The 25,513-nt window shown below is 39.0% G+C and overlaps 1 protein-coding gene across 5 annotated transcripts; it reads left to right on the plus strand.

The window, feature by feature from the left end:
* The first annotated feature begins 972 nt into the window (after positions 1-972).
* Positions 973-24,982, plus strand: LOC134668071 (protein Son). 5 transcript variants are annotated; one of them, XM_063525540.1, is made up of 14 exons: positions 973-1,866; positions 2,258-2,353; positions 3,220-3,405; positions 3,793-3,956; positions 4,483-4,658; positions 5,183-5,329; positions 5,856-5,932; positions 6,548-6,636; positions 6,969-7,051; positions 7,653-7,733; positions 8,383-8,499; positions 13,514-13,705; positions 18,255-18,428; positions 23,999-24,982. In XM_063525540.1, exons 1-14 carry the CDS (start codon positions 1,028-1,030, stop codon positions 24,110-24,112), a joined length of 2,535 nt encoding a protein of 844 aa, XP_063381610.1. In that variant the 5' UTR covers positions 973-1,027; the 3' UTR covers positions 24,113-24,982. The 5 variants fall into 5 exon arrangements, with proteins under 5 accessions (XP_063381610.1, XP_063381612.1, XP_063381611.1 ...); XM_063525542.1 differs by having other exon boundaries at positions 13,514-13,681; XM_063525541.1 differs by having other exon boundaries at positions 8,398-8,499.
* Positions 24,983-25,513: the final 531 nt, after the last annotated feature.

The raw sequence follows: 25,513 nt of genomic DNA on the forward strand, positions 1-25,513 counted from the left end.
GTGCAATATTTTCATTTTTTCCTTTGAGTCGTTAACAGTTACTTATTTAATTAGTTTGAATTAGTTTTAGTCGTGTACAATCCATGATTAAAACGAAAATATTTTGTGAATAAAGTATTTTTAAGTAAAAAAATAAGTAACCTATGACACGAATAGGGTACGACCAATATATCGATAATCTCTTTATTTCAGATGTCGATTATGGGCAAAGCTAAGCAAAGGAAAAGGAAATGAGGATTTGGCGTATTTATTTACCTATTCAAAAGCTGAATGGAAGCAAGTTCATTTGTGGAAATCATTCTCCATCCAGTGCCTTCAATAAAAAGGGACCAGATTACAAAAGAATGCGCGCGAATTCAGCATATTGTAATATGCCTACTTGAATAATAAACTATGTTATTTTTATCATGTAAAATAAAATTGTTTTTATAATGTTCTTTTATTTTATTAATCCACGTGATTCTCAAAATGTACTGTTACAGTTGTACAGTAGGTAAATACAGCAGCACGTATCGCACATTTATCGATATCGATAAACAGTAGGTACTGGAAGTGTCGAGCCCTAGCGTTGTTTTTTTTGTGTTGGTAGTATTGTGTGTGGTTTTTTTTTAACAATTATGGCCTGGATGCGAGATTTTTAAGCCTGTATTTGGTGTGTTGGCATATGTACGTTCATAATTCGGTTCAAGGATTGTTCGAGAGTGCCGACTCTTAAAACGTAGTGATTATATGCTCTTTGGACAAGACAACGGAGCGAATTTGACAGTTGTTTTTTTTTAATGGTTTTTAACCACAAAGAAATAATGTTTTTTTTAAGGTCAGCTATACACCAATGTGGAAGTCAGATCGGATGAGCACCTGAAACCGTCGTGTAGTTTGTAGAGGCCACAAGTAACATTCTTCAGGTTGCCTACATTGACTTCAAGTCGCCAATATGATAAAAAAAAGTGTCAAACAAACCTAACCAAACGTCAGAACTCGACAAAATGGTGGTTGTTTTCATGTGAATTTGATTGAAATACAAAAAATGACGAGCTTAATTGACAAAATAGAGTTGCTAATCAAGAGAGAAAAAACCACTCCGGAGCGAAAGAAAAAAGAAGACGCTTCAAAATCCTCCAGTGAAATTCTTTCAGAGCTATTCAGTGCCTTCAACGCCGATCCTCCCAAAATCGATGAAGCTTCTCTGAAGAAATCAAAGAAAAACAAAAAGAAACATAAGAAGGAGAAGAAGAAACGGAGTCGGAGCAGTAGCAGCAGCAATTCTGATGATAGCGACTACTCTCCCAAGCACAAGAAACGGAAAAAGAGCAAGTCTAAGAAAAAGCGCGATAGGTCGCGGTCAAGCACACCTAGCAAAAGCAACATACCGCCTAAAATTAAAGCCGATTTAGAGGCGATAAGAATCAAAAATGAGTCCGGTCGCATTAGCTCTGATGATTTGCGCCACGAAATAAAGCTTAAAACAGAACCTAAAGAAGTACAACACCGGAGAGTCTCTATTAAAATAGAAGAGCCGCAAAACTACAGCGTCGACGTTTCTAACTTCGATGCTAGTCTCATTCCTATGCCAGATTCTCCTAAACACGAGGACTTACGTCAAAAGTTAGACAGTAAAAAACAAGAAGCTGAAGACAAGTCTAAGAGTAAAATTCAAATTAAGAATTTGAAGTTTAGTGCAGTGTTTGAGGAGACTGTTAAGAAAGCAGAGGAAGAAGCCAGGAAGAAAGCTGAGAAGTTTGAGGAAGGTGAATACACAGACTCGTCCAGCAGTAGTGAGAAGCCAGAAGTTCCCAATGCAGAGTTCCCCAAATCCTCGGATCCTGGAGGTATACTTAAGAAGCAAGCCGCAGAAGAGTCTAAAGTGTAAGTTTTTCAATATTATTCATTACAATCAGTTCATACATGAATTTATTTTGTGCAGTATTACTAAGTACAAAATAAATCTAGATAAAAATCACATAAAATCTATTGCATTATATTATTTCATTCTTTATGTGGCAATAAATTGACTTCAAAAAAAGCTATTAAAAAATATATATTTTGAAATTACTACCTTTTTGGCCAGAGTATATGTATGAATTTTAATTTTTTGAGACTAACAGTGACACAGGCTTAATATGATATTTAACAAAATTCTGTCTTTCAAAAACAGCCCAAGTTAATTTTCTGGGTGAAAATTGGCAACATATAATTTTATTTTTGTATGGCAGTAATAAATGACTCATCAAAATACTATTGTTTTTTTTTCTAATAGGTCAGATGAAGATAGGACTGATAGGAGCCACTCTAAGAAATCCAAAGAAAGCACCCACAAATCTTCAAGAAGGGACAGAAGCAGATCCAGAAGAAGGTACACTCTATAGGTTTTCCTAAATTAAGTTATTGCATATTATGACATTTTCTAACTGTATTAAACCTTCAACTCCTGTGATCAATACCTTGTCAGCCATAAAACAACATAGAAAATTTAGATTTAGAACAGATTTTTGATTTTCTTTGCTGACACAATATTACATTGGTGAGAAGCAGGCCCCTGTTTCACCAACATGACAGGTGCGACAATTGTAAAACATGACTGTTGCTGACGTCACAGGCATCCATGGGCTACGGTTACCGCTTACCATCGGGCGGGCCGTATTCCTGTTTGCCACCATCATTGTATTATTAAAAAAAACTATGATATTGGAAAAAAACAGATATTTCTCTTGCTAAGTTTATGACAATTGTCACAAGAAACACTACAATTGTCACGAGATTCCGACATATAACTCATTTCCTGTCAAGAATTACCTACAATTCTTCTAAATCATTGACAATTGTCAGAAACTTCGCAGGAGAAATATCTGTTTTTTTCCGATATAATAAAGTTTTTTTAAATAATACAATGATGGTGGCAAACAGGAATACGGCCCGCCCGATGGTAAGCGGTAACCGTAGCCCATAGATGCCTGTGACGTCAGCAACAGTCATGTTTTACAATTGTCGCACCTGTCACCGATGTGAAATTGGGGCCAGGGGACACTCAACTGGAACCAGCACTGTGAAATATCAAAATCCTCTTATGTTCAGCCGTTTTAGATTTTCCATACTTTTTCTATGAAATAGTGTGGGAAACATTGCATTGTTAGTGAATAAAAATCTTTACTCTGCGATTTAGGCATGCAGTGATTGCAGTGCACTTATGGAACCTGCTAATTCATTCAATTATGTCCCAAGGTCAATCAGCAAGTCCCGCCGCTCCCGCTCCCGGTCCGCTTCGCGCCGCCACCGTCGCTCTCGCTCGCGCGGCCACGAGCGGTCGCGGCGCCGCTCGCGGTCGCGGTCGCGTGAGCGGGACCGACACGAGCGGGACAGGCACCGGCCGAGGCATGTGTCGCCGAGACACAGGGGGAGGAGGTCCAGGTAAATAAGAATCGTTACGTAACTCTCCTCCAAGGTCCTGAATTTACGCGCAATTCTTGACGCTCATGATGTGACAATTCAGCGTAGATGGTATTAAAGAATCAGTAATAAAAACCACCTTGTTCTACTAGAGCTTCTTGGATCAGTAGGACGTTAAGAGCCCATCAACGTGCACACTAGCGCCACAGCTAAATATCGTGATTATTTAAATTTAACGAAAGATATTGAAAAACAGGGGCCGCTACGTACTGTATTGTGTATTTAAGTACCTTTTGAATACATTAAACTAGTTTTAATGTTGCTGGTTTCGTCGATCTAGGAACTCGAGACAAAAACGGCCGTTTTAACTTTGGACGCATAGTTTGACGAATGTCATGATTTTCTCAGGTCGCCAACCGGGGTGAAGCTAGCAGACAGCGAGAAGAAGCGTCTTCTAGAAGTAGCGAGAAGGAACGCCATCAACATGCTGAAGAACGGCGCCGTGCCCGCCGGCGCTGCCGCGTTACCGCCGCACACTAGGAACCAGGTCATGGCTGCCATACAATCAGGAGGTAAGTACAGAATACCAACTTATTCAAAGGTCACAGACCGGGGTGACTACCAGTCATCTGAAGTGTCTTCGAGAAGTAGCAAAAAAGGACAAATATAGGTAACTACAGAGTACAGAATGTCAACTTTTTCCATCCAGTGTAATCCATCCAAGACATGTGATGGTCTGGTCTAAGGCTAGATACTTAAGAGTTTTAATAAAGATTAAATTACATTACAGCCTGTCCTGCCCAATTGTTTTAGTACCAGCACTTTCTGTACAGTCACCAGCAATAATATGTTACGCAACGAAGGCCGCAAAAATATCTGACTCGATCTTATTTGTAGCACAATAAGAACCCATTACATATTTTTGAGGCCTTCACTGTGTAACATATTATTGCTCTTGACTTGACTGTACAGTTCTGATGTTGACAACATGCGGTGTTCGATTTTTGATGCCTGGGATATCTTTCAATAAATGAATAATAGTAATCAGCAACACAAAAAAAAAAAACAGTTATTAATGTTATTATTTTCTGTCTACAGGTAAATCCGTCGACGAGCTAACAGATTTCTGCAAGCACTTGTCAAAGAAAGAAGCCCTCGGAGAACTGTCTTCCGTCTCATCTCACGACGAAGACATGAGCGAGAACGAAGATACGCTCGCTTTCCATCATCCATTCCTTGTCAAAGAGAAGGCTCCTATTGTTATGAATATAAGGGTGAGGTTCACATAAACTAATACCTCACTGCTAAATGATACTGCAAATTTTTCGACATTTATTTATTTCTCTCTAAATTGTGTCATTTAACTTCAAACTCTGATATATCCATCCGACCCTCTCAGCAAATATCTACCCTATTACCTTTCCTTAAATCAAAATCGCATCATAATCTGACCGTTGGATACGAAGATATGCACCTTATGTGTCTTGAATAATTATTTGTCATTCTAGAAATCTTCATCAGTATCACAGAATAAGTAATAGTATTATCATACAGAACGGCCACGCACCGCCCCGCCCCGACTCGCATTACCTCGCCCCGCGACTGGCCGCGACATGAATCTGGCGGACTTCTGGCGTTCTCTCCGTAAAGCGACTGCCACACATACACATGACGCGTGTACAGACGTGCCGCGCACACATAAAAACACAAATAATTTTTGATGTCCGCCCTGTGTCAGTATATAACTAAAAATTCGTTAATATTTTTCATAATACTAGTCTGTTACATTTTCATATAGGGCGGAGCGCCACTCCCGATCAAGACCAATCCACTGCCCATAGCCAACAAGGAAGAGCTGCGACTACAATTCCCCGTGTCTTCAGGGTCGCAACACAGGGAAAAGGCCTCTGAATGGGTACCCGTTTCACCGCCGAAAAAAGATATGGTGAGATTTTTATATCATGGAACTCCTTGAAATTTACACTAAACGTGTCAGCATGATTCCTATATTTAATTACACAAACGGGTCTACCGCGATATAGTTTCATTATTTTTACCTTAAATTCCGACGTTTCAGCTGACTTGGACCAACTGTGGTGACGATGATGGAAAAAATAATGAAAGTATATCGCGTTAGACCCATTTGTGTAATTAAATTTGTGTACAAAACGTGAGTTTAAAGTTAGCATGATTCCTGCCAACGCGGTTAATGATTATATGTGGCTTTCCATGTGGTTCTTATGCTTGAATATGGACATTTTTATCCGAAATTCCAACAGAAATTCTGATGAAGAAGGTCTTTATTGCACATGAAGCATAAGGACCCTTCTCTGAAAAAAATTGTACATATATAGTTTGCATTGAATTAAAGATGTTGCTTTTATTTCTCAAAAAATATCTTGAGTCTGATATTAGTACTAACAATGGCTATTATGAGTAATTTTTAATGTTTACTAATTTTGTTGTCACAGCAAGTTGCGAAACTGAACTCGAAAACAACAGCCGCCAAACCCGCTGCTATCGCTCCTGCGGAAACTGCTGTGACTAAGTAAGTCAATTACATTTATACTATATTGCAATTGATTTATCTAATTTATCGTCCTAATTCAGACAATTTGATCCCAAAGATACTTCTGATTTTAGGATTAGGCATTCAGGCCCACTTTACCCTACCCTATCCACTTTAGACAAGCCAATTATATCAGGGTAATGGTTTTCTTCAGTCGTCAGCCGCTTTATAGAATCAGTTAGGGCGTTAATAGTGCCTGACTTGCCGTCACATTCCCAAAATGCTGCCGATTTACAAAATCAGAGTGCATTCATTTACAAAGTAAAACTTAAGAGGCGGGCGGGTTATTGTTACAAGACAAGCAAACATAATTGTACCGACATACATTTTGAATGTGAATTATAAAATGTTACTCAGATCGGTTATGCTCTAGTTTCCTAGGATAGCGGTGCCGTCATATAGTGGCCGTCTCCATACAAGTACTACGACATCCATATTTAGCCGTATTATTTAGTATGGAGACGGCCGCTATATGACGGCACCGCTATCCTAGGAAAACCGATCTATACCGACCGGTTCCGTGCGCAAAGTTTTGTACGGAACACTAAAAATGAAGTGATTGAAGCATTAGTAACCAACGTGTGTTGTGTACAGAGCGGCGCCGCTGGCGCTGCCCGCGCCGCCCGCGGCCGCGCCGGCGCCGGCGCCGCCGCCCTACATGAAGGGGTTCACCACCGGCACGCGTGAGTACTGCCTCTTTTGTACGAAAGTTTACTCAATAAGCTGGTAGATATCGCCGCATTGATCGCAATGATTTCTACATCGCGCTAACTATTTTTTTATTAAGTACGTTCGTAAGTGTCAGGGATTTCTTTACTTATTGTTTATTTATTTGTGTCTTTTCGATTATTTATGAGTATGACTTTTTTTATTTATGTATGTAATATGTAAAGAGCGCCCCATTTTGAATAAGCTATGCTTTATTTATAACCCAAACAACATATGAAGCCCATAAATTTTGTTGAGTATATATGTATGGTATAATATTCAAGGTACATACTTTATTTATTTTCAGAACTAGCTTCAGTTCCGACACCGGCATTGCCTGCCCCCGGACCCCAAGCTTATCCACCAGGAATTGAACCTCCGAAAGTTATTGTGAGTACCAGTTACCAACGAACCACCGATTATAACAAACCCAAATAACAAAATATTACAGATAGGGACAAACAAACTTTAACTTAAAGAAAAAAAATACTTAAAAACTTAGAATTCTAACACTTGTCAAACTTGTAAGAATCACACGATTCTAACCGCCGCCATAACTATTACCGTCTAACTCTCATTTTATAACCACATTCTGAAACCGATATTTATCTGTCTCATCTGTCTGGTATACTGAGAGCGTAATTTTGGGAGCAGCGTTTTGTTTTAACGGCGAGTTCTTGGGACTTAAAAGTTGAATAAAAGAAAAGTGATAAACAGGCCTATTCGGATTTCAAGACAATCACAAGATCTAGAGACGATTTAGAGATCAACTAGATCTACATTAGATATCGACTAGATGTGACTTGGATATCTAACTAAGTCATAACTTGTCGAAATCGTTCAAGACGACCTCCAGAATCGCGGAAACGCCAAATTTGACATATCTATCTTACAAATATCTTTAAATTATCCATATCGTAACTTGTTGAAGTCTATTAGATATCTATTTCATTTTCCGAATCGAGCCGTAGTAATTATTGTATTATTTTAGGACGTCGCGTCGATCGTCTCACAGAAGCTGCTAATGATAAGAAAGGAGCAGGAACAGAACGAGTTGTCTACCACTCGTGGCGTGAGTACAGCTTTCATTACATTTTGTATATTAATGCAGTTATAGATTGTGTCATTCACGAAGACGCGGGCCTTGACTCGTATTGTCATGTTATTCTCAACAAATCTGCGCGTCATCGTGAATGACACGAACTAATACCCTACCTAGATTTCAGAGTTTAACCGGTGAGAATATCTTATTTGGGGGCTCAACAGTCACTCCTATACTCTGTATCTTTAGGCATTTAAAATTGTACATTTTCGGGTACATTATTCTTTGTACATTATTGGTTAATCAACCAAATACAAAACCGCCTGAATCTGTCACTGAACGACCTGACTTTAACCTACATTATTTGATCATCTAATGTTTTCATCTACCCTCAACTGGCCTAGCCATTTGGGGGTAGATTTTGTTTACTTTTATTCAAATACCTAAAAATACAGACTATAGTTCTAAAACGAGTTTTGATCTGATGCTATTCCATGGTTTGGCTTATTTTTTTTTACATTTCATACCATAACTCTGCTTCCTGGCTTTCTTAGAAAAGTCAAAAACGTTCAACATTCTACGTAGTCCTTCTAAACTTTTAGTTATTTTTATTAGTTTCTTAATATTTTCATTTCCATTTTTTGTTTAATAATGCAATATTACAATGCGACTTGAACAGTCGTCTGCTCACCAGTTCGGCTGGTCGACCAAGGCGGGCCAGTTCACCGGCTCCACGGGCGCCCAGATCCTCACCCCCAAGGAGCTCGCGAGCGGCACGCAGGCCTGGGCCAAGAAGGTACCGTCCCATCTTACCCCACCGCACTCTCCGTGTTTAACCTTCACAAATGTTCAACGACAATGGAGGAACCTTTTTGTCCGTATATTTGTATTTATACATAGTTTAATGTTAACTTGAATTTATTATCACTTTATAGTATTTTTATTCAAATTCTGTACCTATGGTTAAGACCTATCTACTTGCGATGTGATTTCCCTTCGGTCGTGTTTTAATTTACCGCCTCTCGTTTCGAAAATAGGGCCATATGTATAACGTTTTATTACAGTACATATAGCCATTTACATTTTCGACATAGGCACGGAAAGTGCTTATTCCAGCACTAGTGTGGGAAAGTAGCACCATATGTACTGTAAATAGTCATTTATTATTAGTCGTCGCCTGTAGGCTTTGCACAGGAGCGCCGCAACAGTATCTCGCCCGCGAGTTTCTCTCCCTCTGTAATTAATACAGTTTGAAAAAAACGGGTCGTCTATTTCGCGCGCGAGATACTGTCGCGGTGCTCCGGCGCTAAGTCTACGGGTTAAACTTTCCTGCTTAGTCTCTCCAAATAAACACTTCAGATCATATCATATTATTGAATATTTTTACGTAACTGGTTCTTAATATTGGTAGATGTAATAGGTATGAAATCAAATTAATAACATATATACAAGTAAAATCTGATTTTTTTATTTAAATAGGATTTATACATGAAGTTTAATATATATCATAAGTAGCGTCGTTTCTAAAATTTATATTTTTTATACAATATTTTAAAATACATATATTTCTAAGGTTCCCCAATTGTACTAAGAACATTTGTGGCGATTAAACACTTTACATCAGTGAATATTTTGTTTTTAAAGTGTCAAACAAAACCTGGCTAAAAGAGCTATATTTCATATACATATCCCAAATATTGAACTTTATTTTTTTATCTAACAACTTAAAATTAACTTGATATAGTCATAAGACTTGTAAAATGTGTATAAGAATATGTATAAGTGTATAACGGTTTTGTTTGATACTTTAAGCCTGAGGACTAATCTTCTTTCAGTTCCGCCGCCGTCGCCGCCCGCTGCTGTGGTCAGAACTTATAATACAAGTGTATTATTCTTTCCGACCAAATTATTTACATGATGGTTGCAATAACATGCTCTTGCGTTTTTTTTATGGGTACACTTTTACCATTTTGTTTTGACGATCTTTATATTAGGGAGATAAGCTGTAGACGATGTCTTTTTCTTATGATAGCCATGTACCTAATTTAAATCCCATCATTCTTTAGATTCTTTAGAATATCAAATGGAATTTGGCTTTAACTCTTGTCTATGTACCTATAATATGGATCATCGCCGAATTTTCAGTCATATTTTTCCTTTTTTTTTTTTCGAGAACGATTATTGCTGCTCTATACAACACAACCGATTTTTGACAACTACAAGGGCATCAAAGTTTAATCAATTTCCTTTTATGATATGTTTCAGTATGTTCAGGTACTTATACTCTTTTAGTATTGAAAACTAAGTGATATAGTCAGATATACGAGTAAGTACATAGTTCGCTCTTAACATAAACCTTTGCCTTGATCCCTACAACTCATTGTCCTTCAGGCCGATCCTTCTCATATTTGAACTTAATAATCGTATTTATGTGAACTACGTGTAGGGACATGGCGGTGACGCAATTTAGAGTCAGCATTTTCGGTATACAGTTCGAAGGAGTATTTAGCCCAGTTAGTCGCTCAGCGCAAGGCGTACAGTGCGCACATACTTAATTAACTAGTTCGATATCGCGGCGCCGCCTGGTCCTTGTCCCGACCTTGTGTAAAATCTATTTAGTAACCTTCTGAGATAATTAATTGGAGTCAGAATACATCGGTGTTGTAAAGTTAACCTTAGTTTACTTCATCTCCCCATAGGGTACCCCAATACCTAAATACGTTTCTGTCAAATATCATGAATACTGTGTAATACTCGGGATTTAGTAGAATAAACCATATCATATTCGATTCCACCCCAGTTCGCTCGGTCGACTATAAACCAAGGTTACTTCAAAATCTTCAAGCCAATCCTTCCCATATTTGGCCTACGTTTCTGTCAAAGATGTACTGTGTATATAATACTCAGGATATAGTCGAACAAACCATATCCTATTCGACTCTGCCCCAGTTCGCTTGGTCAACTATAAACCTACGCTACTTCAAAATCTTCAGGCCGATCCTTCCCATATTTGAACTACTTTTCTGTCAAATATCATGAATACTGTATATAGATATATACAAAATACTCAGGATATAGTAGAACAACCATATCCTTTTCAATTCCGCCCCAGTTCGCTTGATCAACTATAGACCAAGGTTACTTCAAAATCTTCAAATGATATGTTGTTGCAACCATCACCTTTGAATTGCATTATTTCGTTAAGTGTAAAGAGAGAACTGATTAGTTCGCTCATTACACTATAATCCTGGGTCCAAAGCAATGATAGTTCTTATGCCATTACCAATGGCATGCTTACTATCATTGCCAATATTTGCAAACAAATATTCAGTTTTCCCCCTGTATAAAGACTGACACTAGCGTTATCTTATATTATTTTTAGTATATTTTACTTACTTACTTTATTTTAAACTGTTACAGTAATTATATAACTATAGAGTTTTAATATGATTATTCTGTTTTGTAGTATTAATTTAGATATTCAACGCTTGCTGGATGACAATGACAAGGCTCTGATTTTAATTTGTTTCGGGGGCATTACAATGCTCATAGAGTTAGACCAAGAAAAGTCTGCAGCGATTTTGACAGCCCACGCAGTGCAAGTGTTATTTTAAACGTCAAACGTCTATGAAATGATGACGTATAAATAACAGCTGCACTGCGTGGGCTATCAAAATCGCTGCAGGCTTTTCTTGGTCTAACTCTAGTGTATTATGACCAGGGATCGATTTTATAAAGTTACAATTTGTAATTTTACAAGGCCGCTCATGATTAGAAATCAGTACTTATTACAGTATACATCTGTAAAATTATTACATACTTGTACTTAAATATTTATAAAATGCATTTGTGATTTGTAATTTTATACATATTACAATTCAATCATACTCTTAAGCATATAATTTCTTACGTAGGTATAAATTTAATATATTTATTGTAAGTTAAATAGTTTATCAATGAATCATACGTTAGAAGTCAGTCTTTAAAGATTTAAGCCGATTTTTCAATGAGCTATGAAGATCTAGTCAATTTTATGTTTTGGTACAGTCACCATCAGATATATCGGAGCGGGCGAGGTGCTCAAAAATATCTAAACACGCACTCTAAGCCCTTGGCAATACAGGCGTGTTCAGATATTTGCGAGCACCTTGGCCTCTCCGATATATCTGATAGCCACTGTACATTGTACATCTAAAGTTATTTGATCAATATCGCAAGCACGAACCCGTTTTACGAAAAGTTTGTGACATGTAATACAAGCGAAGGTCTCTTTTTAGGGTTCCGTACCCAAAGATTATTATTACTAAGACTCCGCTGTCCGTCTGTCTGTCACCAGACTGTATCTCATGAACCGAATGAGCTAGGCAGTTGAAATTTACACAGATGATGTATTTCTTTTGCCGCTATAACAACATATACTAAAAACAGAATATACCTAATACATATTTAAGTGGGGCTCCTATACAACAAACGTGGTTTTTTTTGCGTAATGGTACAGATGCGCAAGTCGACTTTTTATTAGAACGGGACTTATAAAATAACAATCTTTCGTGAAACGGGGCGCTGACCATGCAGATATTAGTTCTATTGAAGTTTGGCATATTTGGCTCATTGGAAAAATGTGGCTAAAATGGGGAATCCGCGAATATTTGTTGCAGCTTTTAAGTGATAAGGAGAACCGCGCACTGCGTTAGCGAGCGAGCGGGCACTAGGTGCGACACACCAGGTAAGTTTCCTACAAACGGGGAAACTGGAAAATTATTGTGGCTCCGTATTTAAATCAAATTCACTTTTTATGCAACTGTCATTTAACCTTGTATTATATGATGGACGGCTGTGTCGATTATAATTTATTTAAATTTGTTATTAATTGGTCTGTGTGTTGATAGGTACGAGAGTTGCGTTTAAAAATATATTATTTGCCACTCTTTGACACCTACGCAAGTGTAACGCTACGTCTTACGTAGGCGAACAACGCGCGAACGCGGCGCGGCGCGGCGCGGCGAAAGCGGCCGCCGCCGCGCCGCGCCGCCTGACATTCGCGTGCAAATCGCGCCGCACCGCGTTCGCAACGAGATCGCTTACGTAGGACACTTCTATGGGCATCAAAGGATTGATTTCGCCGCGCCGCGCCGCGCCGCGTTCGCGCGTTGTTCGCCTACGTAAGACGTAGCGTAAGAGTGACAAATACTATCACAATGAGGAGTTAAAAAAAAATACATTTTTAACCGTTATTGGGGGTTTGATCTTTTTCACCAAGAATCAGAAACACTTATAATTTTTTTACACCTACCAGGAAAAAGTATTTCCAGGTAGGTTTAGTTACTTATTTATTACAAAGATATTTTTTGGTGGTAATAATTCTAAGAATGACTTCTCAATAAAATATTTTGGTTCTCTCGTTTAATTTTTTTTTTAAACTGGACTCCTCTCAAATTATAACTTGAAGAGATTTTTTTGTTGTTCAATTACTTCTACGATTTTTTTTTCTACAGTCGATAGCATTGTCAATTCTGAATAGAAAAAATATTTTCTATATCCATGTAAAAATGTGTATTTTTTAAGCTTCTCGGACGCAACTATCAAACTAATGTATTAATGGTGCAATATAATTTATCGATAACATTAAAAAAAATTGCCTTCTGATACTTACCTAGGGGTTAGTTTACATTGAGGCGACTATTAATTTCGGCAGTCGACCTCATGTAACCAAGCCCTAAAACTTAGCGATAAAAGATATTGTGCGAGCCCTTCTGATTACTAGAAGCCTTTCAAAAGTATCATAAAGCTAACATACTCATAACATTTAGGATCAACTCATGAGGGCAGCACCAGTAGGAGGGGGGATGGGCATGCACCTCCTCCAGAAAATGGGATGGACCCCGGGCCAAGGGCTCGGAAAAGAGGGCACGGGGACCCTGCAACCGTTACTGTTAGAGGTCAAACTGGACACGAGAGGTCTGCAGGCTAAAGAAGAGGTCAGTACGAGGAACAACAAAGGAGTGAGTAACGTTTTACCTTTAAGCATGTTTTATGTGTAAGCCTCTATGCATGTGGGTGAGTATCTTTACCTCCAAGCTTGGTTTAAGTGGGTTGTTCGATTGTGGGTTTGTGATGTGTAAATAAATTATTTGAGTGACATTCTGATGGCAGAATGAGCTGAACTTCCTTCGTCTAGTAGTATGAAGATACGACGTTCCACGGCTAAAGGTACCTTATGGGGCTGACTCTTACGTGTAGCACCTTATTAGTATTTTACCGTTGTTAGCTAGGGTTCTAAGTGACAAAAAAAGGTCGAACCTTTTTTTTCTTGATTAAAGCATGAAACTTGGCACAGTTGTTCCTTATATCAAAACAAGCCGATTTCGATCGGTAGCCCAAAGGAGCCTCCCCTCTGGGGCCCGAGAGGGGGGGGTCAAAGTACCGCTCCGCCCGGCTTCATTCTTAAAATTCTAACAGGCCCCGTTTAGCTAATAGGTCATATTTGGTATCAATTTCGGATAAATCAATAACGTAGAATTCATTTCTGGTATAAAAATTTAGCGATTTGTAGAAAAAATAAAAAAAAACTCATAGTATCTAATTTTTCAAGTGTATTTTTTGTTTCTTATTTATTGTCAAAATTAAACTGCCTGGTTTTTCTACATTAAAAAAATATGATGATAAAGCCTATTCAATGCAGACTTTAAAAACATAACTTTTACATACCTTTATTTAGAGGAAATCGCATAAAAAAAACTTATATCGTCTCCCGCCGGTGAATATCTTTTTACTGACATCGGCATCGTTATAGACAACATCCGAAGTACACACTCTGGAGACCGATTAAAAGTATTGTTTATTGTTGTAGATCCTATTATAAAGATAGAAAAGCGTACAAATATTTTTTTATGTGTCGTTCAGTGAAAAAAGGGACCTTGGAACAAATTATCACAGAGCCTCGCGTTTGTATAGAAGCATACTCGTATTTAGATAGTGCCAACCACTCCATGGACTCCATGGTCGCTGTTCTCAATATGGGATATTACTGCAATGTTCTGCCGCCAGAGTGCAGCACTACCGACTCTAGTAAATTCATAGACTAACTTATACATGTAGATGTAGATGTAGTGTAGGGACGCCCGGTCAGAAGCAGGCGGGCGGTCGATCGCTTGTCGCGTTCATTCAGCCCAGTTCCCTGGAGTTGGAGCTTCAGGTTACTGTCCCGGCGGCATTCCCACACTATTCTCCTCAAATCTTCTTGTTTTCCTGCAGAATAAAAGGACATCTTTGAGTTCGACGTCCTTTAGTTCGTTTTCTTTTAGTGTGTCTCTACCGAATGTATTATATCGCGGTGCCGCGTACATAGTACATTCTGCTAGTAAGTGTAAGCTAGTCTCCTCCTTACCACAATGTGGATAGGAGGCGTCTCTACTAATTTCCATTATCTTGAGGTGTCTGTTGAGAGTATTGTGACCTGTAATGATACCTGTCAATAGTCTCAGACTGCTCTTACCTAGTTTCAGAAGATACCTGGTTCTCCTGTGGTCTATACCTTTGATCATCATCTTCGACTGTCTGCATCCAGTCTCTTCTTCCCATTCTCTCTGTGCTTCCATCTCTTTTACCTTCTCTATGACTCCCTTCGTGACATCCGCTGACATAGGCAGAGCCGGTTCCGGACCTATGTATTCCGTCTCCGCCCTTATCCTCGCCAGCTCGTCAGCTTTCTCGTTTCCCGTTACTCCCTGGTGTCCTGGAACCCATGCCACCGTGACACTTCTTTGCTTGCCTATCAAGTTGAGCTCCTCTCGACATTCTCTCACGAGAGAGGAGGTAACTGATATTTTCTTTAGTGCCTTTAGTGCTGCCTGGCTGTCTGTGTATATTACGACAGCGCCCTCTTGTTTTACGCTCTTCTTGATTATGCTTGCGCAGCGCGTTATAGCACATACCTCGGCTTGGAAACGCTAGCATATCTACCCAGTGGTACTGATACTCTCCCAGTTTGAGGATCACTATGCCCGCTCCTGCTACTTTCATCGAGCTTCTTCTTGAGCCATCCGTGAAGCAGATGGTCGTCGGGTGTCCGACTTCCACCTTCCAGTTATTTCTGTCTCCTATGTGTATTCTATATTTCTTGTCAAATATCTCCTGCCTCTTTATAAGGTCATTATTGGCCATCAACATTTCAAGTTTTGATAGTGCCTCTCTTTGTATCAGCGCGTGTCTCTTGTCTACGCAGCTTCCTCTCCATTCGTTGCATGCTTTCATTCTGTACCACTGTTCGGAGGCTCTTTTCTCTACCTCAATCCAGAGTGGCTTCAAGCCTAGCATTACCTCCATTGCGTGTGTCGGGGTCATTCTCATAGCCCCCGTCATCATGAGGCACGCTAATCTCTGGACTTTGGTTAGGTCTTAGGTCTCTTTGGTTTTCTTTAATATGTGCTCTATACCACCATGTCACGGCTCCATATAGCACCCTGGGTAGTATTATCGCCTTGTAGATCCAGTGGATCATTCCTGGCTTCAGTCCCCAGTTCTTTCCTACTGCCCTTTTGCATTGGAACAGTGTTCTTATAGCTTTAGCCGTCTGCTCCTTGATGTGAGTTTTGTACCTGAGTTTACTGTCTAAAGTAACGCCCAGATATTTCAACTCCTCCACCATGTCTAGTTCTATACCTTGTATCTTTATGGGTTTCATCTCCTTTATTCTTCTATTAGTGAATAGCACCAGCTTTGTTTTCGATGGATTGAGATCCAACCCTCTCTCTCTACACCATCTCAGTACCTGTCTGAGACCTCTTATCATTATATCTCTTATCGCAGTGACAACCATTCCTCTCTCTAACAGCACTCCATCATCAGAGTAAGCCTGCATGTACATGCCTCCTCTGTTGAGCTCTTTTACCATTGAGTTTAGAAGTGGGCACCACATCAGGGGGGACGGGGACAGGCATCCCCCTTGTGGGAACCCTCTTCTTGGACTAATCGTCTTTGTTACTCCTCCCAGCTCCGCCGTAATGGATCTACCTTTTAGCATTTTCCCTATCCATTGCGCTATTGCCGGTCAGATGCCCTCACTCTTCAGACTTTCCTCTACGGCCTCGAAGGTTGCTGTGTCAAAAGCCCCCTCAACGCTCAGTCTGTCTTCTTGGGAATGGAAGCAAAAAGCAAATGACTCTTTCCAAACTGTTCTGACAACCCTACTGTGGCCAGAATATGATTGAAACTGACATAAATATATACTTACAGTTTACTTCTTATTCATTGAGAACAGCGATCATGGAGTCCTTGGAGTGGTTGGCACTAATTAAATACGAGTATGCTTCTATACAAACGCGAGGCTCTGTGATAATTTTTTCCTAGGTCCCTTTTTTCACTAAACGACACATAAATAATAATATATGTACGCTTTTCTATCTTTATAATAGGATCTACAACAATAAACAATACATTTAATTGGTCTCCAGAGTGTGTACTTCGGATGTTGTCTATAACGATGCCGATGTCGGTAAAAAGATATTCACCGGCGCGAGACGGTATAAGTTTTTTTACGCAATTTTCTTTTAAAAAAGGTAAATAAAAGTTATGTTTTTAAAATCTGCATTAAATAGGCTTTATTGTCATATTTTTTGTATGTAGAAAAACCAGGCAGTTTAATTTTGACACCAAATAAAACATAAAAATTACACTTGAAAAATTTGATTATTTTTAATTTTTTTTAATTTTGTTCGACAAATTGCAATTTTTTAATAACAGAAATGCATTCTACGTTATTGATTTATCCGAAATTGATACCAAATATGACCTATTAGCTAAACGGGGCCTATTAGATTTTTTAGAATGAAGCCGGGCGGAGCGGTTCTTTGACCCCCCCCTCCCTGGCCCCAGAGGGGGGGGTCCTTCGGGCTACCGATCTAAATCGGCTTATTTTGATATAAGGAACTGCTGTGCCAAGTTTCATGCTTTAATCAAACAAAAAAAGGTTCTTGCACTTAACATCCTCACTATGTGTAAAACAGCGTAATAAGCGCCGACCGCTATAAGGCACCTTTAGCCGTGGCACGTCACATATTGCGTCGATGAATGATGAAATTGTGGGAGACAGTACCAACTCCAAAGTAGTTGGCAATATGACAAGTTTGACAATATATTTATTTATAGGTATTGTTAATATTATTAGCTGTTTCCACTGGTAACAACTTGGTGGTTAGTGGGAATAATCCATTAAATCGGGCCACTCACGTTTTAATAATTATATTTTGTATCTGTAACTAACCCAGTTTTACCACCTAATTTAAGTTTTAAATTTTAATTTGGTTTTTAGTTTTATACGTTAAATAAGTTAATATGTACCTGTACTTTTCAGGGAAATAAAGGCTATTTTTATTTTATTTTATTTTAATTTTATAACTAACCCAGATGTTTTGTTATTAAAATTCATCGTAAGTATTTAGCCGTCACCTGCTTGCTGTGTTAGCTTGCCTGCTTTTCAAATAAAGAATACCACCAGAAGGTATTATAATCTTACTCTTATACAGTTGGCTATAAATGTATTTAAATTTTCAGATGAAAGTTCAACGTCAGCCGCGGCGGGGCGGCGCAGCGCCCGCGTTAGTAGCGGGCGGAAAACATCCCGTGTCTTTACTTGGAGAGTACTGCTCTAAACAGAAACTCGGACCGCCCGAATATAACCTGTGCTTCGAGTGCGGCCCTGATCATAAGAAGAATTTCTTGTTTAAGGTAAAGTTCATGTAGATTTATAGCCTCCCACGGACCAGCCATACAAATGAAAAACCCATAATTTGCCACAATGAACCTTTAGGGCAGGGAATAGAGTTGATTTTGTTGTTTGAAAATTGGACGAAACAAAACAAATGCGACTCTGTTCCAATTGAATATGATTTAAATTTCATCGATCTGAATAAGTACTTTAGGTAGGACCTTGGGCCTTAGGAGGATAGAGCATAGACTAAATAGGAATACTAAGCCAAAGACATTGCAACTGAAGTAGGTGAAATAAAAAATGAAGACGAATGAAACTAAGCCTTAACGCCCAAGTAGCATTGCAAGCTGTATATAAGCTGTATTGAAGTTTATTTGTATACTATAAGCTGTACAGTTAGGCTGTACAAAGGCTGTATAAGCGCTTATACAGCCCTTATAAGTTAAAAAAGGGCCCAAATTATACAGCCTTTCGCGTTATTAGAGCTGTAGAGTAGCTGTATAAGCAATACATAAGCTGCATAATAGCTGCATTACAGCTATATTTCGGTGTAACAGGAAACCTTAACACTACAGATAATCCTTATAAGTACGATATAAGAATATGAGTTTTAAATGAGTTTTTAAAAATGATTACAAGAGAATAATAATCATTTAGGAAACTAAAATGTCTTAATCTTGTTCATTCGTAATATAGTAATGGCGACAATAAAGTGTTATAGTGGATGGTAAAAGTAAAAGTAAATATTATAGAGGACTTAAGTGGAATATTATACTATTTGTAAGTGCCGATTATTATTTATTGTGAACCTATGTATCTTTTCTGGCAAAATATTCACGCGCCTGCAAAATAACAAAGAGAAACCATAAGGAAAATATCAAAAATCGGGAAAGTTAGTGTTTGTTTTTAAGGTTAGAATATCAAAAAGTTATAAATATTAATTCTAAGGCTAAAGTTAATTTATTTTAGCTGGTAATCATAACACGATGTTAGTCTGCTTAATATTTGCAAGTATTTCCTTAATTATATTTACAAATACTTTTTTGTTTCATTGTAAAATGGCGACAATTTTTAAACAGCTTACAGGATAGTTGGAGAGCATTATAATCTTAGTAGCTGTGCTGTGTAATAAATGGAGTGTCATTTACAGCTTTTGTAATTAAAACAGCTTTAGAATAGAAGATTTGTATTCATTTGGCTGTATTTCGGTTCTCCGTACATAAGTTATAAATCTCTTTAGAGATCCGCATAACAAATAAAAAAACCCTTAGGTCCTGTATTTGGTCTATTCTTCGTTCCATTTCATAATTTTCTAAATTATTAATCTTGTTCATTACAATTTTTTATTTTCGTGGTCGAAAAATATACTTATACGAGTATAAAATTACGCCGAAATAAGCGACTCTGTCAGTAATACAGAAAAAAGCTGTACTATAGCTGCCATTTATTCGTTTAGTTTTATAATACCCTTACAGACAGAAGTTATACAACTACTATTCTTATAGGAGAGTAAAATTACGCCATAAGAAATAGCTTTAAAACGGGGTTGACAGATACATTTGTACAGCTACAAGTGCCAAGTGATACTACAATACAGCCTGTATACAGCTCTTACCATAAAATTAGCTTGTAGTGTTTCACAACACTTAAAGTTTTAAAACGGAGTTGACAGATACTTTTATACAGCTAAAAGTGCCAAGTGTTACTACAATACAGCCTGTATACAGCTTTTACGATAGAATTAGCTTGTAGTGTTTCACAACACTTTTAGTTTTATAGTAGACTAGCTGTGCCCGCGGCTCCGCCCGCGTGGAATTCGGTCTGTGTAGGACATAGGGCTCGATATTTAAGGGTCTCAGCGAGGTTGTTTGATGTAAGAGAGGTGAAAAGATGCAAGAAAGCAGAGCTTGGAATTGACCAAGTGAATTGAATTGGCGAAGTGTGAGCAAGGCAGAAGGCCCAGCTGCGAAAGAGGAAAGCTTGGATTTGGATCCACGCCCAAGTGTAATTAAAGCAGAAGATCAACTTTGCCGTAAGGTAGAAGGCCTCGCAAAATACCTAACGCCGAACTGCAAAAGAGTGGCTTGAAATCGAATCTATGCATGTAATCACGTCTCTTCTACTGCTCGCTCTTTGGCTTCACTCGAAAGCGCTACTTGATAGGATGCTTTTAGTTTTCGGCTTTCACGGGGTCCCTTATAACACTTTGACACTTAGGTCTCAGGATCGCGGCTAACGAGCAACTCGGCTTGGCCGACAAATCTGGCGTGCAAGAGAGCAAAATTCGCTATAAAATCGGTAACCTATGTCGAAAAAATCGGCTGGCCGCAAGCCCGAAAGCAAGATTTTTTTCCATGACTTTAAGGGCCTCCGCGTAAGGTCAAATCGAAAGCCTACGTTGGAGATGTTCTTACGTACCCTCACTCTCTTACTTGATCCCTACGACCCTTCGTTATTAGATGGGTAGGTACTTGTACACGTATAAAAGTTTCATGTAGGTACCTACTCCACGACGACTGCAATGCTGATGGAGCCTGCGCGTTTTTTTGCCTACGGTTTTGGTGCCCCCTAGACGTGGTGCCCCAAGCAAGTGCTTATTTTGCTTAAAAGGTTAATCCGGCACTGCAAATGACAGAGGTCAATGTTTTTTTTTCAAAGTACCCACCTTCGTGGCCATTATTAAGTGCTGTAGGTATACGTATGAATATGGATTTGATATGGATGCGATATAATTACGATTAGGGATAATTCATGACGGAGAAAATTAATAATTTTAAATAATTATGCAATTATACGCGTGTTGATATGTGTGTTTATTTTACCACTACGTAACTATGTAAACTCATTTTTAGTTTTCTTGATTACTTAATGTTTACTCAGTTCCCCAAAAGATGGCACTGTGCAATGAGGGGCAATTAATTTACTGTCGTTTAATTTTGTTGTATTATTAAATAAACATAATAATTCAATTTATTTATTTATTTAAGCGTATGGCGTATTAATATTGTAGGCAGTATAATTATGCTACTAGCATAGCTAATTATAAGTCGACATCCAGGCTACGCAGCCAATCGATCGCATCAGGTGTCAGATTGGTGTAGAGGTCCTCCGGGCTGCCCTGGAAACGTCTCTTTGGGCACCGTTCTACAATGTGCTGGGTGGTTTGATCTTCAAGGCCGCAGTCACACAACGGGCTCTCTTTCCATCCCCATTTGTGTCGCATATGATTGCACCTGCCATGACCTGTGCGGATTCTGTTGAGGCGGCACCAGTATTTTCTCTGCAGTGAGAAGCCCTTCGGCTTCTGAGTAGGGTTTTGGGTACTTGTGTGGTGGCCAGCCGCCTCCGCTCATTCTTCTTTCCACGCCTGCTCCAACTGAAATCCGCCAGTACTCAGTTTTCTACCTGCTTCGCTTGTAGGTCGGCGCGATTTAAGTCGCTGCGGCGGTGGGTTAGTGAACTCTTTGTAGACGGGTAGATCGGACCGGGCATATATTTTTTCAGCTTCTCTCAAAAGCGCGTGTTTCCTGCGTAAGTGAGGCGGGGCGATGTGGCTAAGCACTGGTAACCAGTGAGTCGGCGTAGATTTTATCGTACCGGAAACACACCTCATTGCGTCGTTCAGTCTCGTGTCCACTTTGGCTACGTACGTGCTTTCACACCATACAGGCGCGCAGTATTCTGCTGCAGAGTATACGAGGCTGAGCGCTGTGGTTCGGAGCACATCGGCAGATGCACCCCATGAAGTGCCACTGAGTTTGTGCAAGATATTATTGCGTGTAGCTAGTTTGAGGGACGTTTTTGTAATGTGCTCCTTGTAAGTCAGAGATCTGTCCAAAGTGACACCGAGGTATTTTGGGTGGGAGTTATATTTGAGATTTGAGCCTTGAAGTTTAACAGTGGGTTGGTAGTTGGCATGTTTATTATGAAGATGGAAGCACGCAACCTCTGTTTTACTGGAACTTGGTATGAGCCTCCAAGAGGTGAAGAAACTCGACATGGTTTTCAGGTCCGACGTCAGGACTTCCTCCGCTTCCTCAAATCTCCGACTTCGAGTTACCAGCGCGATATCATCAGCGTATATAAACTTTCTAGCTGTAGTATCGGGCAGGTCGTGAATATACAGGTTAAAAAGAAGAGGTGCGAGTACTGATCCCTGTGGCAGGCCGTTGTTGAGTTTCCTTCGCTTGCTTTTGGCATCTCCCAGATAAACCTCAAATTGTCGCTCACTCAGCATGTTCGCTACAAGGGCTGCTATCTCTTTACTTGGCACGACTGACAGGAATTTGAAGATGAGTCCATGTCTCCACACTGTGTCGTAAGCGGCTGTAAGGTCGATGAAAACCGCAGTGGATTTAAGTTGTTTTTGGAACCCATCTTCTATGTGCGTATTAAATTTGTTGATAGTTATCCGTACCCTCTCTTCTAAACTTAGAGTTAATTTGGCAAAATCCTTCCTCAGTGGCTTATTCATGTCAATACGTATAAAATTCAGCGCCATCTGTTAGTTTACCAGGGTACTCTATAGTGGTAGCACATATTTGAAAAAAGTTTGCCCCTCCTTCCTAAGTAGCGCCATAAGATTCAGGGGCAAACTTAAGTCAATCGGGTGTTGTGGCTACCCCCCCTTTTAGGGGTTGAATTTTTATAGCCTAAAACCTGACCGGGGATTTTCTCGACAGATTAGTAAAGTTTTCATCAAAATCCGTTCAGCCGTTTTCACGTGATGCGCGTTCAAATAAACAGACAAACAGATAAACAGACAAACAGACAAAAATTCTAAAAACTTTTGGAACGTGTTCTGTTATCGATTCTAAGTATCCCCAGCCAACTTTTTTTCAAATATCTTCCATGTACAGACTTTCGACCGTCTTCAGCTTTATTATATGTATAGATAGATTTTCTATATTCTGATAAAGCACCCCATGATTCCGCAGAATCCTTTATAATGCTTTTATACAGCTTGAGCTGTATAATGTCGGTAAAATACCTTTTATACAGCTTAAATCTTTTCTGACACTCTTATACGTCTCTTAAATCACTCTAAGTTCTAAATTGGCTGGTATATTGATGTTGCCGACACTTCCATGCTACTTGGGCGCGGTCGATATACAGTGTGCGGTGACTTTCCACAGATGGTATAATAACTAGTGAAACTCATAATGGCATGCGTTATAAAAATCTCCCGCACCCCGCTTGCGGGGCCTATCGACCAATGCATACGGTTCCCTAAATGCGAGCCCTGTAGCATGCATCCCTATCGACAATGAAACTGAGCCTTTAGGAACCAGCATATACAGACATGTCGTGCGTACGATTTTCGAACTACAGCGTGTCCGCCCTGTGTGGCAAATTACAAAACTGACCTAAAAGGACCTGACACTAATCTCCAAAGCACTAATCGACCGTGCCTCGCTATCTCTTTCTGTTAGACTTTTTAGCCATGTTGTTAACTTCATCATGATTGCAGAACCTTTTTAATCAATGCCGTATGCTCCAAACCAGAGTGATTGGTTAAAAATGTAGTTCTATCTATATTCAAATTTGTACTTATACTTCTGTCTGCAATGTTGTATTCTGTCTCCAGGTAAGAGTAGCGGGCGTGGAATACCAGCCGGCGGTGGCGAGCGCCAACAAGAAACAGGCCAAAGCTGATGCCGCGCAACTGGCGCTACAGAAACTGGGCATCGTCACCCCTTAACTATGAAACCATAGACTATAATTAAAAAGTTAATTTCACAGACAGCATAAGAGTATAACGAACCCTGATAATTGGATAAATTTATGTTCAAAGGAGTTTTGATTGTTACATAGTCAACAGAAGATATAATAGGAAAGTATTGTAGACCTAAAGGCAGCAATCTATTGCTGCCTTTAGGTCTACGATACTTACACTCTAGTGTCCTTTAAAAATAGATGTGAATGACTACTTTTCCATTTTAAATCTTTAGATAGTTTAATTAGTTTATGCTCTAATAAATGCAAGTTTGACAGGATTGATGCATGGATTTCGCACAGTAAGTAAAATGGGCATGGCATAGGTACACAAGTTTTATAGTCTGTATAAATGCATAGGTACCTAATGTCCCAAAAATTATCTTTAGATGAAAGTGAGAGTGGAGCTAATGGAAGGTTCACAGAGTGAAGGATTAGTAAACCAACACATTACGGATTTATGTAACTAAATATAGGTACCTAAAAATCCGGATTGGAATGTATTTTATAATAAATAGAAAGATGATGTTCAAGGTTTGATTTTAAGCACATATAGGACTAGTTTGGTGCTTACGTGTTGCTCACCATGATTTTATAAAGCAATAAGCATTTCACAATAAGGCTGGCATATTAAAACTTTTTTTTTAGGCCTTATCAACTTATTTCTATGAATCTTGATTTCTTCATGTAAATAAATTTAAAACTTATTTATAGTTTTAGTTAAAAGTTAGACGGTATACTTTTCAAGTTTTGTTTCATTGATTTAAATAACATTACTGATTAACATCCACATGAGATGAATGTTTACACATGTTATTTACTGAAATAATCGGAAATAAAGTTATGATTTATATAACAGCTATTTTATTTTAAATCCTATAGATTTTCTTGACTGACGTAGACAGATACCCTCTACTGCATTTGAGCCTAACCCATAATAAACAGGATATGATTATTATTGGTTGCACCATATGTGGAATGATTTGGGCCAGTTTTTCAGTCATGTAAAATAGTTGGATCAGTTTTAAGTAGTTCCCCCACTACAATTATTAACCTTTTGAACGCCACAGACGGCAATAGGGAGTATTACTAGGCCTGTTTTTTGACAAGTTTTCACTTTCACTATGACTTTGATGTACCATAGGCAGTTTGTTTACAGGTGGCCTACCGCGAAACGCGAAATTTCTTTATCTGCCTTTCTATCAATCGAATAAGCAAGAGCGATAGAGTGGCAGACCCCGAACTTTCGATTGTCGTGTTTCACGGTAGGCCATGTGATTGACGTAGTGACGCATGATGATGTCAATGTGGTTTGTTTACTGTATGTGCTAATGGTGCCACCTACGCAGAGCTTTGCTTAATATTCCCTATTGACGTCAACGCAAAA

Source organism: Cydia fagiglandana, chromosome 10 (assembly GCF_963556715.1).
Source record: "Cydia fagiglandana chromosome 10, ilCydFagi1.1, whole genome shotgun sequence".
Lineage (NCBI taxonomy): Eukaryota > Metazoa > Arthropoda > Insecta > Lepidoptera > Tortricidae > Cydia > Cydia fagiglandana.

Excerpts from the sequence above, each read along its gene's own strand:
- LOC134668071 (XM_063525540.1), top strand. The coding sequence starts at position 1,028 with ATGACGAGCTTAATTGACAAAATAGAGTTGCTAATCAAGAGAGAAAAA. Across the intron at positions 2,354-3,219 it reads AGAAGCAGATCCAGAAGAAG|GTCAATCAGCAAGTCCCGCC; the intron begins GTACACTCTATA and ends TTATGTCCCAAG. Across the intron at positions 3,957-4,482 it reads GGCTGCCATACAATCAGGAG|GTAAATCCGTCGACGAGCTA; the intron begins GTAAGTACAGAA and ends TTCTGTCTACAG.